Source organism: Rhinoderma darwinii, chromosome 3 (genome assembly GCF_050947455.1).
Source record: "Rhinoderma darwinii isolate aRhiDar2 chromosome 3, aRhiDar2.hap1, whole genome shotgun sequence".
Taxonomy (NCBI): Eukaryota; Metazoa; Chordata; class Amphibia; order Anura; family Rhinodermatidae; genus Rhinoderma; species Rhinoderma darwinii.
In genome coordinates this window covers 137,668,149-137,686,055 of record NC_134689.1, presented here as the reverse complement: position 1 = coordinate 137,686,055, position 17,907 = coordinate 137,668,149, and the positions used below count along the sequence as shown (strand labels likewise).

The window sequence follows — 17,907 nt, the reverse complement described above, 5'->3', positions numbered from 1 at the left end:
GACGGGGAGTGATCTTATAGTGCTGGTTAAGACTCGCCAGTCCCTTAATGATTGGTCGACTAGAAAAGGTGGAGTCCGGCATATTGAAAGCAAGCCCATGAGGAGGCAGTTTTCCCACTTCGGAGTAGAAACTATCTTCGCCTCATGGCCTTACACCAAGATCTACTGGTCCCTGCTCTGACATCTACCAGTAGATTGTGATCTACAATTTGCCCACTGCTGTCCTAAACTGGTTGCAGTTGGAGCCTGCATTTGTAGTTCTATGAGCGTTTATGTGGTGTCTTGGTTGGAAAATTAAAGAAGTGTAAAGGTTAATGACTTTCTTCTGTTTTCCTATAAAAGAAGAAAAAAAATGTGGGAGTCCTGCTGTGTAATTATATGTTTTTAATCATGGGGGAGTGATTTGACTCTTTAATTGCCTAGGTAACTGACTACTTGTTTTCTCACTCTACGCAGGGTTGTCTTTGCCTAGATAAAGTACTGTATTATTTTTCCTGATGGGTGTGAATTACATTTTACTGTTGTGGTTTTGTCTTGTATTTGTAATCGCCACAAAAGCTTGTTATTGCTTGTCGTGTACAGGGCGCCCATGGAGAGCGGGGTGTCCCTTACCTTTTTAGACGGTTTCAAACAAGTGTAACACAGGTGCCTATGACCAGAACTAACTACATAGATCGCCTGTTTTATGCTTGTGTGAAACTGGCCTTTAAGTTGACACTTTGCAGTTTTGATGTAGTTTTTGCATACAGTTATTTTTTAGTCAAAAGCAGGGGTGGAACTTAAAGGGAGGGGACATGTCATGAAAATGAATTTATACATGACTTATTTTTATTTAATTTTAACTAAAAAAAAAACTGCATTAAAATGTAAACTGTGAACTTGGCCATAAAGTTCATCTCTATCTTGGGACAAAATTTATAATAAATACAGTGCTGCAAGTCAATTGTATGTTATGTTTCCACCAGCTGAAGGACAGAAGGTAAATTCTGTTCTCAGAACAAAATCGTGTGGCTGTCATTGTCCAAAAAGTACCCAGGCTAGAAAAAAATTAAACACAGTGACCCATATAAAAGGTATCGTGTCAAATTATGCGCCAACTAAATGTGTAATTTAAAAAAACAAAAAAAAATATAGCGTATTTGTAGGTGAGCATTGTTAGGTTTAGGCCGAATTCAGACGAACGTGGTATAAGTTCGTGTGACAGCCGTTAAAACAACGTCCGTCACAGACGCATGTATTTCAATGAGGCCGTTCACACGGCCGTTCAATCAGTAGACCGTGTGAAGGGTTTGTTGAAATATAGAAAGTGTCCTATTTTAAGTTTTCACAGATTCCCCCCCCCCCCACCCCGAGCCACTCAAGTCTATGGGGATCCGTGAAAACGGGACCCGCATGGAGGCCACTCGCACGTGAAAAACGGCCTTAAAATAAGTATATGCATTTCCATTATTCTTTTTGTACTAAACTTAAAAAGGTTTTCTAACAATAAACTGTAATTGGGCCTAAAGTAGAAAAATAACCTTTATAATTTGCTTACTTCACTGATTCTTTTCTGTTCCCGCACCACCACTCTCCTGCATTCCTTATTTCCTTACCACACTTTGTTTTCTTTGATTTACGATGACTTGGCATCCATAGTGAAGACTTGTCACTTGCCCGCCATGGTGATGTCACTATGGACAAAATGTCACCGCAGTCGGCAGCAATTGGCTGAAGTGCTCATGTGAGGTATCGTTTTTCTGGATGCCCCGTCATCGTGCACCAGGGAAAACCAAAGGGCTGTGGGGGAATGAAAAATAATTTGTATATCAAAAATTTATACTTTTTTCTATTTTAGGCTCGACCATAGTTTATTAAAATTCCCATAAAAACCCTTTAAGAAATTGCTCTGTTCTTTATGTAGCCCAAAAGCTATTACTAAGTGATTTATCCCAAATGTATAATTTCTGCTTCTGTGTTGATAATTCATTAACAATATCCAGACTGTTGGCTAAACATTTAATAGTTGGCAGGCTATAGATATGTCACTTGTAGACATAGGCCTAGTGTGCCTTATGTCAAATCTACCTCTTCTAAATCTAGACGGCTAGGAGGCAATGTATGCAGAAAGCAGATCTTCTTTAATGCGAAATGGTATAATTAACTACTTAAGTTTGCAGTCCCTTTCTTTCATACCTATAAATACATAAGATGTTTCCAGCAACAATCTTTTTCTCCCAAATACTCAGAACCTGAAAAAAATAGTTGCAATACTTATCCAATATATTCAAAACGAAATGCACTGTGGGTAGGCTATAGGTCACTAGTGTTATTTGCATGGGTTAGTTGGTCTTTAGGCCTTTCATATTACAAATGTCCTGGCTCATTTTGTTTCTAGGAGCAAGTAATATCTCAAGTGTCTCTGAATTTCTATAACTTGTCATCTTCTGTGGAGCCGTACAATGTATTACATAACAAGGGTTCACACTTGGTAGTAGTTTGTGGCAGAGGGGGCTGCAGGATACATTTTCTTCCTTTTTAAGTCAATAGGGTTGGAGGTCAAAGCACCAATGTCTCCAGTAATAGGTCATGCCATAGTTTGCAAGAAAAAGTAACGTCCTAAAAACGGCATCCATTGTAATATAGCCCCTGTTCTCTGCTGTAAAAACAACAAAAAAAACAAAACACAGTGCCTAAAAAATCTAAATGATGGCAAATCTGAACAAGACTTCATGCAAATACAATTGGTGGTGCAAAAACGGTTTCAGATATACCAATATATACAGTAGGAGAGTGCCCCGTCCCGTTTGTAATTTTTTTTTTTTATGTAGGATATACTATTTATGTTCACTTTGGTGACGGTTCATCAGTGTTAGCGCACAGCACCGCAAATAGCCATCGGTCTTGGCAATCTGTACGACAAGAGGTTAAGGCCGGATTCCCACGGGTCAGATATTCAGTGTAAAACTATGCAGCGTATTCCAACCTAGAACCCGCAGAACATGCTGTCTAAAAAACCGCACCACATTGTGGTGGTTTTTCGGGCAGAATTTCTGCAGCAGAAAGCAGCGCTAGAAAGGAAAAAAAAGAAAGCGCTCATACTTACCCGGGCCGTAGTGATGGAGTCATGTCCCGGAATGACGCTGCAGCCCATGTGACCACTGATGCCTGTGATTGGCTGCAGCAGTCGCATGGGATGCAACGTCATCTCAGGTGGCCGGCCTGGAAGAACAACAGAAGTAAGTGTCATTATGACAACACCCGGGTTGTAAGTGTAAGCTTTTTTTTGTGCTAAGTCGCAACACATGACTATTTGTTTCGGGTTTTACATCCCCATTGAATTCAATGGGGAAAACCTGCAACAGAAAAGCAACAAAACTCAGCATAAATTGACATTCTGCAGATTTAAAATCTGCACCGCAGGTCAGTTTTTTTTTAACTTTTTCAATGCTTATTTTTCGCAGCGTGGGCATGAGATTTTCGAATTCCAATTTACTTTGCTGCTACTGTAAATGCGCTACGTGGGAGCCTGGCCTGAGACTATGTTCACATAGTATTTAACTCTGCGTTCAACGTATGTGCCGGGCAGGCTATGGTCTCATACTCCGAATACATCCATAGGTATTTGCCTGATGTATTCCAATAGTATGTGTTCGGGGGAATTTGCCGGCTAACCTTTTTCTTAACTATACTAAAAAGCTAAATTGACTATACTTTTCAGTGCAGAGGCATCCTGCAAAGAAATGCATACTGTTCGGTATACATTTCTCTTGCATACGTCCCCAAAGGATCCAATGTAATTGTATGGCATAGTCTTGCATACATTGGGGCTTTACGCTCCGTGCATACATATCGGGAGATTTCCCCCCGCGTATGCGCCAAACAAAGGCTAAACCAAATGTAAGCATAGCATTATGTGTATGGCAGCAGTATGACCTTGGCACCCGGGGTCTGTTTTAATTAAAATTGGGCCCAAGTCAACAAAAAAAGTAGGTCCTTCTACTTGACATTTTTAGTGGCCGTTTCAAAAGCTGTGTGCGTGTGTGTATGTGTATATGTGTGTGTGTATATATATATATATATATATATATATATATATATATATATATATATATATATATATATATATACTACCGTTCAAAAGTTTAGGGTCACTTAGAAATGTCCTTATTTTTACAAGAAAACCACAGTTTTTTTTCCATGAAGATAACATTAAATTAATCAGAAACACACTCTATACATTGTTAATGTGCTAAATGACTATTCTAGCTGCAAACGTCTGGTTTTTAATGTAATACCTACATAGGTGTATAGAGGCCCATTTCCAGCAACCATCACTCCAGTGTTCTAATGGTACATTGTGTTTGCTAACTGTGTTAGAAGGCTAATGGATGATTAGAAAACACTTGAAAACTCTTGTGCAATTATGTTAGCACCGCTGTAAACCGTTTTGCTGTTTAGAGAAGCTATAAAACTGACCTTCCTTTGAGCTAGTTGAGAATCTGGAGCATTACATTTGTGGGTTTGATTAAACTCTCAAAATGGCTAGAAAAGGAGAGCTTTCATGTGAAACTCGACAGTCTATTCTTGTTCTTAGAAATGAAGGCTATTCCATGCGAGATATTGCCAAGAAGCTGAGGATTTCCTACAACGGTGTGTGTACAACTCCCTTCAGAGGACAGCACACACAGGCTCTAACCAGAGTAGAAAGAGAAGTGGGAGGCCCCGCTGCACAACTGAGCAACAAGACAAGTACATTAGAGTCTCTAGTTTGAGAAATAGACGCCTCACAGGTCCTCAACTGGCAGCTTCATTAAATAGTACCCGCAAAACGCCAGTGTCAACGTCTACAGTGAAGAGGCGACTCCGGGATGCTGGCCTTCAGGACAGAGTGGCAAAGAAAAAGCCATATCTGAGACTGGCTAATAAAAGGAAAAGATTAATACGGGCAAAAGCACACAGACATTGGACAGAGGAAGATTGGAAAAAAGTGTTATGGACAGACGAATCGAAGTTTGAGGTGTTTGGATCACACAGAAGAACATTTGTGAGATGCAGAACAACTGAAAAGATGCTGGAAGAGTGCCTGACGCCATCTGTCAAGCATGGTGGAGGTAATGTGATGGTCTGGGGTTGCTTTGGTGCTGGTAAAGTGGGAGATTTGTACAAGGTAAAAGGGATTTTGAATAAGGAAGGCTATCACTCCATTTTGCAACGCCATGCCATACCCTGTGGACAGCTCTTGATTGGAGCCAATTTCATCCTACAACAGGACAATGACCCAAAGCACACCTCCAAATTATGCAAGAACTATTTAGGGAAGAAGCAGGCAGCTGGTATTCTATCTGTAATGGAGTGGCCAGCGCAGTCACCAGATCTCAACCCCATAGAGCTGTTGTGGGAGCAGCTTGACCGTATGGTACGCAAGAAGTGCCCATCAAGCCAATCCAACTTGTGGGAGGGGCTTCTGGAAACATGGGGTGAAATTTCTCCCGATTTACCTCCGCAAATTAACAGTTAGAATGCCAAAGGTCTGCAATGCTGTAATTGCTGCAAATGGAGCATTCTTTGACGAAAGCAAAGTTTGAAGGAGAAAATTATTATTTTAAATAAAAATCATTATTTCTAACCTTGTCAATGTCTTGACTATATTTTCTAGTCATTTTGCAACTCATTTGATAAATATAAGTGTGAGTCTTCATGGAAAACACAAAATTGTCTGGGTGACCCCAAACTTTTGAACGCCAGTGTGTGTATGTATGTATGTGTGTGTGTGTGTGTGTGTGTGTGTGTGTGTGTGTGTGTGTGTGTGTATATATATATATATATATATATATATATATATATATAATACTGTTCAGCCATGACATTTAAAACCACCTGCCTAATATTGTTCAGGTTCCCCTCACTCTGCCAAAACAGTCCTGACCCATCAACTTCTGAAGGTGTCCTGTGGTATCTGGCACTAAGACCTTAGCCACAGATCAATTAAGTCTTGGGTTACAATTTTCCGTCTCCATGTATCTGACCTACTGCAAAATACTGCCATATATAGTACACATTATACACCATGTAGTGCACAAATAGTATGCAGTTTCCAAACAATACTCACATAAAAGCCCAAATAATACCACCATACATCGCTTAATAATACTGAGTGGGTTCCATGTAACTTGAATTTATTGTCTGGAAAGACGACGTTTAAATCCACAATCTGCCTGACTACTGGATCTGACAATGAAGTAAAATCTTTTTCTGCTCAACACCCAGGTTGCTCCTGTGTGTCCAGTGCCTGGGGGGTGTGGGGGCCTAGGAACCAGGGTCCTGGGAAATAGCTAAGTTTGGCACCGCCTGGCACTGGCACGCATTCCCTCCATAATGTTGCATGTAGCTCCTAAGACAGTAGGACTGGGCATGAAATCCAAAATACTCGGGTCTTCAACTCCAGGCCAAATCCGCATTGATGCGACCGCATAGAAGAGACAAGAAAGCTTGGCACTGCTCTAGCCATTTCTTATATTAAATTGTAGTTCTGTAGAATAAATTAAGGCTTCAAGCACACATCCGTGGCCCTTTACACGGCTGCAAAACACGGACCGCACACGGATGGCTTCCGGTTGCGGTCGGTAGTTTTAATGGACCAATGAATAGAATGGCCGAGATTGATCCGCAACAACGGACAGGAATAGGTCCTCTTCTATAATTTGCAGGATACACAGATCCACAAAATATGGGTGTGTGCATGGCCCCATAGAAATGAATGGGTCTGTGTGCTATCTGTTAAAAAAACGGAAAGCACATTGAAGAAAATCACTGAAGTGCGCTTGAGGCATTAGGTAGAGAACTTCTTCAGTCTGTTTTTTTTGTTTTTGTTATTCCTACATTCTATATGAAGATAAATAATGCATGAATATCAGTAATATATAAAAAAATGCATTTTAATATCCAGAATGGGAAAATATTTTTCAATGTATAACACTTCTGAGCTGTTCTGCTGTCACAGGCAGTGCGACTGAGTAGGAGCAGTGAAAATGCTTTTGCAATGTGTGACAATGGAATCCCTGTGACGACTAAGATGGATAGCTCAAAGCTCAATTAAAATGTCAGTTCTTTGTACATTCAGATTCTTGACATGGCTTTAAAGGTCACATTTATCCCAAAGACATTTTTCTTATTATTTGAATCCAAATTACATTACTGTACACAGAGGATAACGGGTTCAGAATAAAGCATGCAAAATACAAAATGTAGGGGGCATCAGACATGTTTACCCTGCATCCCCCCCCCCCCCGGACTGCATTCATAGTTGCCAGCATTTGAAGTTTTTATCCAGGGAAACTTAGGGTGTGGCGTCTTTGATAGGTGTCTTATGGGGAAGTGACTTATCTGGTGGGTGTGGCTAGTGGGGTGTGTGGCTTTCTTTACAGAATTTCTGCGTACAAATAAATGAAAAAAATCTTCTGCACTAGTTCGGCTGACAGCTACTATGGTGGCCGGTATCTCTCTCTGGTTATCTGGTTGCATACAGCCAGGTGATGTCTCACTTTATCAATAGGGCTAGGCAATATATACTGACCACTACTGGTAGTGGGATAGTGCCACACTCAGTGCTCCTTGTAGATGGTGCTCCACAGTGCCCCCAGTAGATAGGTCCACACACTGCTCCTTGTCAATGGTGCCGCACGGCCCCCTCTCTGTAGCTGATGCCGCACGGCCCACCCTCTGTAGCTGATGCCGCACGGCTCCCCTCACTGTAGATGATGCCACATCCCCCCCCCCCCCACAATGCCAGCTCCTACCTATTATGTCTAACACTTGGTATAGTAGTTAAAATGCTGGAAAGCGTTCTTTTAGAAACTTAAGCCAATATTAAGAATAGCAGATAACTGTGCTAACAAGACGAATCTCGCAAACCACTTTCTGAAACAGTGCCATGACTGCTGGTAAGTTTAGTGCAATGAATAGGACAGTTTTTAGGGCATGCTGACCTTTTCTCAAAGTGAAGAATACCCTATTTTTGGTATTTTTATGCTGTTTTTTCCCACAATGACTTGTGTCCGGGAAAAAACGTGTGTGTGTGTTTGTTGCGGTTTTTAAATGTATAATCGTGATCATGGTAGCACATAGGGGCAGTTATAGGAACATTTCTTCTAACTGCTTCTTTAATGGGGTTGTCCAGTTGTTTTTTGTTTTTTTTGTTTGTTTTTTTTACTTCTTTACACAATAGGAAATCATGCAGTTTTCTAATATAAATGTATTACAAGTTCTGCTCACATACATTTATTATAGTGCATGAGACCCCTGTCACAGTAGAATGGTACAGCCCACAGATTGTGTGTGTGTGTGTGTGTATATATATATATATATATATATACTTATATACTACCGTTCAAAAGTTTTGGGTCACCCAGACAATTTTGTGTTTTCCATGAAAACTCACACTTCTATTTATCAAATGAGTTGCAAAATGACTAGAAAATATAGTCAAGACATTGACAAGGTTAGAAATAATGATTTTTATTTGAAATAATAATTTTCTCCTTCAAACTTTGCTTTCGTCAAAGAATGCTCCATTTGCAGCAATTACAGCATTGCAGACCTTTGGCATTCTAGCTGTTAATTTGCTGAGGTAATCGGGAGAAATTTCACCCCATGCTTCCAGAAGGCCCTGCCACAAGTTGGATTGGCTTGATGGGCACTTCTTGCGTACCATACGGTCAAGCTGCTCCCACAACAGCTCTATGGGGTTGAGATCTGGTGACTGCGCTGGCCACTCCATTACAGATAGAATACCAGCTGCCTGCTTCTTCCCTAAATAGTTCTTGCATAATTTGGAGGTGTGCTTTGGGTCATTGTCCTGTTGTAGGATGAAATTGGCTCCAATCAAGCGCTGTCCACAGTGTATGGCATGGCGTTGCAAAATGGAGTGATAGCCTTCCTTATTCAAAATCCCTTTTACCTTGTACAAATCTCCCACTTTACCAGCACCAAAGCAACCCTAGACCATCACATTACCTCCACCATGCTTGACAGATGGCGTAAGGCACTCTTCCAGCATCTTTTCAGTTGTTCTGCGTCTCACAAATTTTGTTCTGTGTGATCCAAACACCTCAAACTTCGATTCGTCTTTCCATAACACTTTTTTCCAATCTTCCTCTGTCCAATGTCTGTGTGCTTTTGCCCGTATTAATCTTTTCCTTTTATTAGCCAGTCTCAGATATGGCTTTTTCTTTGCCACTCTTCCCTGAAGGCCAGCATCCCGGAGTCGCCTCTTCACTGTAGACGTTGACACTGGCGTTTTGCGGGTATTATTTAATGAAGATGCCAGTTGAGGACCTGTGAGGCGTCTATTTCTCAAACTAGAGACTCTAATGTACTTGTCTTGTTGTGCAGCGGGGCCTCCCACTTCTCTTTCTGCTCCGGTTAGAGCCTGTGTGTGCTGTCCTCTGAAGGGAGTAGTACACACCATTGTAGGAAATCTTCAGTTTCTTGGCAATTTCTCGCATGGAATAGCCTTCATTTCTAAGAACAAGAATAGACTGTTGAGTTTCACATGAAAGCTCTCTTTTTCTAGCCATTTTGAGAGTTTAATCGAACCCACAAATGTAATGCTCCAGATTCTCAACTAGCGCAAAGGAAGGTCAGTTTTATAGCTCCTCTAAACAGCAAAACTGTTTACAGCGGTGCTAACATAATTGCACAAGGGGTTTCAAGTGTTTTCTAATCATCCATTAGCCTTCTAACACAGTTAGCAAACACAATGTACCATTAGAACACTGGAGTGATGCTTGCTGGAAATGGGCCTCTATACACCTATGTAGATATTGCATTAAAAACCAGACGTTTGCAGCTAGAATAATCATTTAGCACATTAACAATGTATAGAGTGTATTTCTGATTAATTTAATGTTACCTTCATTGAAAAAAACTGTGCTTTTCTTTCAAAAATAAGGAAATTTCTAAGTGACCCTAAACTTTTGAACGGTAGTGTGTATATATATATATATGCACATTGTTGGGGCAACATGGGCTTTGTGAATAGGACTAATGGTAGTATAATGAAAAACAATTTATTCATTGTGTGGATATTTACAGTCGAAAGTAAAACAATTTTTTAAATAAAAACACAACAGGCAGAGGAGACAATGAGAAGAATGTAAGAGCTGCTCCTCACAGAGACTGTAAGTTCTGACTATGAGATGTTGCTGTATGTAGAAATACTTTTATAACTTCTGCTCCTCCTCAACCTACTATTTACCCTTTGGATACCTGGACAGTGTTACCTGAATGCCATTGGTCACATGTTGTGGGTCACATGACTGTTCATTCAGTTATCTTACGGGTGTTTTTTTTTTTGTTTTTTTTATGGACAAATGTGGGTTTTACAATTTTTTTTATTTTTAGACAGAGATCATTGCATTGATATAAGAATGGTATGTGAGCAGAATTTTCTATACATGTATATTACAAATCTGTATGGTTTCCTATTCTATAAATCGAGAGAATAAAAAGTGGAAAACCCCTCTAAGGGCTTATGCACATAGCCATATTATACCCTCCGTATCAGGGGCGTAACTAGGAAAGACTGGGCCCCATAGCAAACTTTTGACTGGGGCCCCCCTCCCCTGTGTGTCACACAACCCCCCCCCCTTGTAGATAGTGCCTTTTTTACAGCCCCCCTGTAGATAACGCCATACAGCGCCCCCCTGTAGATAACTCCATACAGACCCCCCTGTAGATAACGCCATACAGCCCCCCCCTGTAGGTAACGCCATACAGACCCCCCTGTATATAACGCCATACAGCTATATCTACAGGAGAGACTGTGTGGTGTTATCTACAGGGGGACTGTGTGGCGATATCTACAGAGGGGGCTGTATGGCGCAAACGCCATACAGCCCCCACTGTAGAGAACGCCATACAGCCCCCACTGTAGAGAACGCCATACATCCCCCCCTGCAGGGAACGCCACACAGCGCCCCCCCCTGCAGGGAACACCTTACAGCGCCCCCCCCCTGCAGGGAACGCCATACAGCGCCCCCCCCTTGCAGGGAACGCCATACAGCGCCCCCCTTGCAGGGAACGCTATACAGCGCTCCCCCCTGCAGGGAACGCTATACAGCGCCCCCCCCCTGCAGGGAACTCTATACAGCGCCCCCCCCTGCAGGGAACTCTATACAGCGCCCCCCCCTGCAGGGAACGCTATACAGCGCCCCCCCCTGCAGGGAACGCTATACAGCGCCCCACCCCCCCTGCAGGGAATTCTATACAGCGCCCCACCCCCCCTGCAGGGAACGCTATACAGCGCCCCACCCCCCCCCTGCAGGGAACGCTATACAGCGCCCCACCCCCCCCTGCAGGGAACGCTATACAGCGCCCCACCCCCCCCTGCAGGGAACGCTATACAGCGCCCCACCCCCCCCGCAGGGAACGCTATACAGCGCCCCACCCCCCCCTGCAGGGAACGCTATACAGCGCCCCACCCCCCCCTGCAGGGAACGCTATACAGCGCCCCACCCCCCCCTGCAGGGAACGCTATACAGCGCCCCACCCCCCCTGCAGGGAACGCTATACAGCGCCCCACCCCCCCCTGCAGGGAACGCTATACAGCGCCCCACCCCCCCTGCAGGGAACGCTATACAGCGCCCCACCCCCCCTGCAGGGAACGCTATACAGCGCCCCACCCCCCCTGCAGGGAACGCCATACAGCGCCCCACCCCCCCTGCAGGGAACGCCATACAGCCCCCCCCCCCCCAAAAAAAATGCAACCTATAGTGTGTCCTACAAATAACATGCATCCCCTATCCACAGGATAAGGGATACATGTGTGATCGCTGACACTGATAGGGAGAACGGGGGACCGAAAGTCCCCCCAAGTTCTCCATGACTAACTTCGGACTTCCGGAGTCTGCGCAGCTTAATAAAAATGAAAGGCGCGCTGGTCACGCATGCGCACAAGCGCGACCGGCGCTCCATTAATTTCTACGGAGCTGCCGACACAGACCCCGGAAGTCCGAGGTTTGTGATGGAGATCTTCAGGGGACTTTCAGTCCCCCATTCTCCCTATCGCTGGCAGCGATCACTCATGTATCCCCTATCCTGTGGATAGGGGATACATGTATTTTTTGTTTAATGGCAGAGCGGGGAGATACCTCCCTGCTCTGCCGTAGTGTTCAGTTGGTCCCGCTGTAGCAGCCATAGCGGCTGCTAGCGGAGCCTGCGGCCATGGTGGGGGCCCGTGCCGGCGGGCGACACGGGCCCCCTCATGCCGCGGGCCCCGTAGCAGTCGCTACGGCTGCTACGGCGGTAGTTACGCCACTGCTCCGTATGCCTCATACAAGGGTTAAAATTGTGGCAAGCTTCTAGAGTATAGTAATTTAAGGCTAAATAAGATGCATCAAAAACTGCTCTGTGTGAACCTGATTTTAATCTGATTTTAAATGTTCATTCTCCACAGCGCCACAAGCTTGGGGGAATTCGATTTGCTCTTTTAAAAAAAAAAATACATTTCAAATAAAAGTATGTATTAAGGAATTACTAGTTATGTAGTTTCCCAACTATTTAAAGGGGTTGTTCAAACCGAATGCAGCAGTTTAAGAGATATCTGTTTATTCAGCTGCTGAAAGCCTGATGCTGTGGACAGCCACGCGTTTCACTTGCAGTAAAAATGTATGTTGGCCATTTAAATGCATGGATCTGCCATAAATGTTTAAGATGGGAATATCAACAATCTACTCATATGCCAAGTTGGGAATGACCAACAATCCTACTTTTTTTTTTATTTTTTATAGCTGCAGTGCTTCTTCTAAAGAACTGCCTATTTATGGTGAATTTGAATAATTGTTACTGAAATAATTGGCTTACTGCCATTCAACCCCCCCCCCCACCAGAAAAAAAAATGCAAGAAAAAAATTGTACATTTTTAAAGCTCCGACCCCTTACCTTTTTGAATTATTTATCATTATATTTGTGGCGAAACCGGGTCAGTGGGGGTCGGTTTACGCCTAGAGAATGTGGGCGATAGATTCAGGTGACACAGATTAACAGGGGACAAGCCACAGAGGCGCGTTTATTAACAGGGACAGACACACACAGAAACAAGGCACCGCTGCTTCTCCCCTCTGGGCTGGATGTGACAGGCTACCTCACTATGGGGTCTCTCCACTGTACCTTTCATCCTTTGGGGTGTCTCCAGATCCTCCTTAGTTAGATGGGACTCCAGCACTTGCCCTCTATTACTGTCCCTAGGTCAGGTACCATCTCTGAGGTAGATAGCCCCTGCCTGCAGCTCACACTGCTATCTCATCCTCTCCTGGACAGCAACTAGCTGAGATCTCATACAGCACCACTATCTCCCTCACTCACCCCTCCCTCAGGAATCAGGCCATGTGCTTTCTGCTCTTGCCCCCTCTATTTTCTTATTTACATTCAGACAAGTTCCCGCTTGCAGCCTGTGACTCACTCTCCTACAGTATCAGATTAACCCTAGAGGGGAGGACAGTGAAGCAGCACTGAATACAATATAATATAAATCAACTGGTTATCAAACATAACGTAATGCAGTTTGAGGGGACATATCCCCATCTAGCACCGGGCGCCATCTAAGCTATGGCACCCGGATGGCGGGAGTGCGACGGTTTGCGGCAGGCTTAACCTTTATTTGGGTACAATGCCTGTAACCGTCACCCGTTCCGCCACAATATTATTATAGGGACATAATTCTTCTTTTTTTAATATTTGCTTGTTTTACAAAATCCCTACATATTACAATATGGCACGATTACAATACAAAAAAACCTGTTGGATAACCTAGTGAATAAAACAAAAACATAGCTGTTAAACCAGTATACCCCATAAATTACAAAATTGTCTGATCAATAACTGTCAAACTGGTAATTTATAAGTCAGGGTTGCACAACATGTGGCCTGTAATGCCTTCCTATGCGGACCCCAACCACCAGGACACAGACATGCTTGTCTGTTTCCTGGTAGTTTTAATTTGACACATTTTGTGTAAAGTCAGCTGCATTCTATAGATGCAGAGAGCGGAGTGCCGTCATAAGATAGCAGCTCAGTCCTCTCTCCCCTGCACTAATCTTAAATATTAGTGCAGGTCTTGGATAATACATGTGAGCAACCTCTGGTGGCTACTCAGATGTATCTTCAATGTCAGAGAGAAGAGTTGCAAGGTGTGCTAATGGTGCTCTGTGTTGCTGGCACTAATGGTGGATACTGTGTGGCTTGCCCTAATAGGGGCACATTTGTGGGATGTACTGTGTGGCTAGCACTTTTCAGGGGGACACTGTAGGGTTGGAATTGTGTGGCTGGCACTGTATCAGAAAAGATTGTGGACCACTGGTATAAGTAATAAGCATGTATTTTGTAAACCAGCTTATTTGTTCTCATGTAGAGCTGAATGTGATTCATTGAAAGCAGATACCTTGTTAAAATTTCCTGCTGGCAGTCAGATTTCTTGCTCTAAGGAAGTAGCATTCCGTGAAACCAAAATGTCATAGAAAATAATGTCTGTTTCTTCTATTATTTGACACACATGGGATATTAAGAACTAATTTATCATGGGCTGTCATGCTGCATACCTGTCTCTGATTGATTGATTCCTCTTGTACAGTGTTTGATATTCTTGTAAAGGGCAATGTTTTATATCCGAAAGACCAAAATATTGTCTAATGTACAATAAACATATAAACTAGAGATTCAAGACCATTAAAGAGCGTGTGTGTGTGTGTGTGTGTGTGTGTGTGTGTGTACCTGTGACTTCATATAGTTTAACATTTTGTTCCCTTCCTTTGAAGTTTGAGCTTCTGCCCACCAGTAGTAATAACCACAACAACCAAAGGGTGGCATTGTAGCTTCCTATGGTTTTGACACTTGTTAGCACTCCCTCCATCTTTTTAAATTCTCTGTGGCGCTGCCTATCTATGGCTCTTCCCAGTGTATGCTCCTGGCTTTAAATGGCTTTGTGCACATTTACGTCAACACAATGTTATATTTTTACATCCCAGTAGCTCCCGGGTTATTTAGTGGATGAAGGAAGTGGATCTCTCCTCTTACGACAGACTCATCCTTTTGGCCTTACTAGTGGTGCCATTTTTATGACAATATCTCAGTTGACTTTCAATGATCAGTGGTGTACTATGCTTTTTTTGAGTGCCTGCCTTATTTTGTTTAATTATTGCACTAACTTGTATTTAATGTAGCCCACAATAGAAGGGATTATGAACACTAGTGTTAAGTGGAGAAGTTGCCAATAGCAATCAAATTCCAGGATTGATTGCTATGGGAAACTCTTCCACTTTCTTTTGTACTATATTTTTTTTTGGCATCTACACGAACTCCAATTACAACTCTTGTAGTCTTGCATCACGGATAAAATTTCCTCAAGCACACTGCAAAAGTAATATAAAAGCCGCAAAACATTATGCCTTAGGGCATCCACCATCCTTCATACTTCAGACTATAAACACCAATTGCAACATTTCTCTTCTATTATCAGAGGTTCAGGACAAAATCCTACTTGGACAACTTTTCACATTATTTTTTTGCTTACGTTACGGCATCTGCATGGTTTAAATTCATTTGGCAGCATGAATGTCATGTCCAATTTGAATAAATCTATTTCTGATTAAGAAGGCAGGGCCGGATTGTTAAAAGAAAAAATACCTTTTTAATAGTGTTGTGGCATGTAAACAGGTTGTTTTTTTGTTTTTATTAATTTTGGCGAAATAAAAATATTTTCTCTTTTGCTGTGTAAAATGTTAAGCTTTTATGACTTCAAATTTCAAATATGTTTCATTATATTAAATTTAAAAAAATGGTGTCTGACCCTAATCTTTGCTCTTCTAGAAATGATGTGTGAAGTAATGCCAACAATAAGCGAGGACACCCCTATGAGCCAAAGGGGGTCCCAAAGCAGTGGCTCAGACTCGGACTCTCACTTTGAACAACTGATGGTTAACATGCTTGATGAGCGCGATCGACTGCTAGATACATTGCGTGAAACTCAAGAGAGTCTTGGACTTGCCCAGCAACGGCTTCAAGATGTCATATACGATAGAGATGCTCTGCAACGCCAGTTGAATTCTGCTCTGCCACAGGTATGTTGTGTACTATTTTATAGTGATCTATTTTTAGGTTTTTCAGATTCTCTAGTTAGGATTGTTGTGTCCAGGCCATTTATTTCTACCAAAGTCTAAAGCAGATTTTAACTATTTGATGGAACATGAAGAGACACTTAAGCACCATGCACACGAACGTGCTTTTGCGGCTGCAATTCCCCCGAAAATCCACGGTAGAATTGCGGCCCCATTCATTTCTATGGGGCCATGCACACGACCGTGGTTTCCATGGTCTGTGCATGGCCCAGGAGTCCGGACTGCCGAAAGAACGGGCATGTCTTATTATGGCCGTGTTCTGTGGTCCAGGCTCATAGGAAATAATGTGCATGGCCCGCGATTTGCAGGCGGCTTGCGGGTGACACTCCGCCCCCGGCCGGCCTGAAAATCACGGCCGTGCACATGGCTACGGTCGTGTGCATGAGGCCTTAAGCTTATAATGGCTTCAGACTGAAACTCATGTGACTGCAAGGTGACCACCTGGCTTGGTGTAGGTTTTAAAGTAATGTACAGTAGTGGCACCTTGCTAGAGGGAGCAGTATATACTGTACTTTTACTGAAAATAATTTAGGCACAAATAATACTCTCTCCCTGTGGTGGGAGTCATGCAGCAGCCTGCCATTCGTTCACACAACAGTAAGCACCGCATAGCACTAACTAAGCAATGGCAGCAGGAAGTTTCTGATAAAGAAGCCAGGAAGAAAAAACATGGCTTCTGGGCTAAAACAAAAAACAAAAGTTGAATAAGGGGAGTTCTCCCTAAAAGAAACATAAAACAGTAGACTGTATATCAACATGTAATTGTACACTGGCAGAATTATGGAGAAGGCCGCAATGTTTTCTTTTTAAACTGGTTTTCAGGGACTAGATAAATGTGGTTAAAAGATCTAACTATATGTAATGTATCGTCTGTGAAGAGAAAGCTGATCCCTTAAATACATATTTTCCATCTCTTCACAAATGCGTTGCCAGCGCCAGATAATATGGAGGAATGATGTAATAATTTCTCTCCACTAAAGGAGTTGTACCATAATCAACAACTATCCCCAATCCCGAACCCCCTGTATTTCCTCACTGCTTGAAAGCAGTGAGAAGGACATTGAATGGAGCAGTGTTCAAGCATGCGCGCTGCCGCTCCATTCAATATTTTTAAGAATGATGGAAACAGCCGAGGACAGCGCTCGGCTGTTTGCGTTAGTCTCATAGACCTTGAATAGAGCAGTGGGCGCATGCTTGACCGCCGCTTTATTAAAGCTCCTGATCACAGTGGGAGTTCAGTGAGGAGAAACATGGGTGTTCGGGACCCCATTCTTGCGATTGGGGCCCTTAGTGTTCAAAAATGAATCATCGATTCTGGTACAACCCTTTTAGGTTCTCTATCAAAAAGATGTAAAGTTGCATCTAAGCAGAATTCGTGCATGGTCACTATGGTATCAATTCATGTGTATCAAAGGGGTATTCTAAGTTTATAAAGTTATGGCATATCGCTACAATACCTCAGCGACCCCCACCGACCCTGAGTATGAAGGGGCCGCAGTGCTGATTTGGCTCTCCATCCCCTTCTAAGTTTTCACAGCGTCGCTTCCGGAAAGCTTAGAAGGGGGTGCAGTGCTAAAGCAGCATTGCAGCCCCTTATATTCTCATCATTTTGGGGGCCAGCAGTTGGACCTCTACCGATCATAAAGTGATGTGGCATATCTTCGCAATATGCCATCACATTATGAGAGAGGAATTGCCTCTTTAAGCTCAGTAAGGCTGGTTTTACACTAGTGTTATGGAGATCTGTTGTCCGTTA

General features: G+C 42.9%; 1 protein-coding gene across 6 annotated transcripts in view; it reads left to right on the top strand.

Annotated features, from left to right (window-relative positions):
- PPFIA2 (PPFI scaffold protein A2) overlaps window positions 1-17,907 on the top strand; it is a 373,500-nt gene that overhangs the window by 7,535 nt on the left and 348,058 nt on the right. For 5 of the 6 annotated variants that reach the window (XR_012882381.1, XM_075856792.1, XM_075856789.1 and 2 more), the window contains exon 2: window positions 15,844-16,094. Coding sequence is in view for 4 of the 6 variants with exons in the window: in XM_075856792.1 (XP_075712907.1) it covers window positions 15,846-16,094 (249 nt within the window). In the remaining 2 variants the exon portion in view is untranslated. Of the gene's footprint in view, window positions 1-15,843; window positions 16,095-17,907 lie in introns of those variants that run through there. The other variant, XM_075856794.1, reaches the window with a different exon arrangement.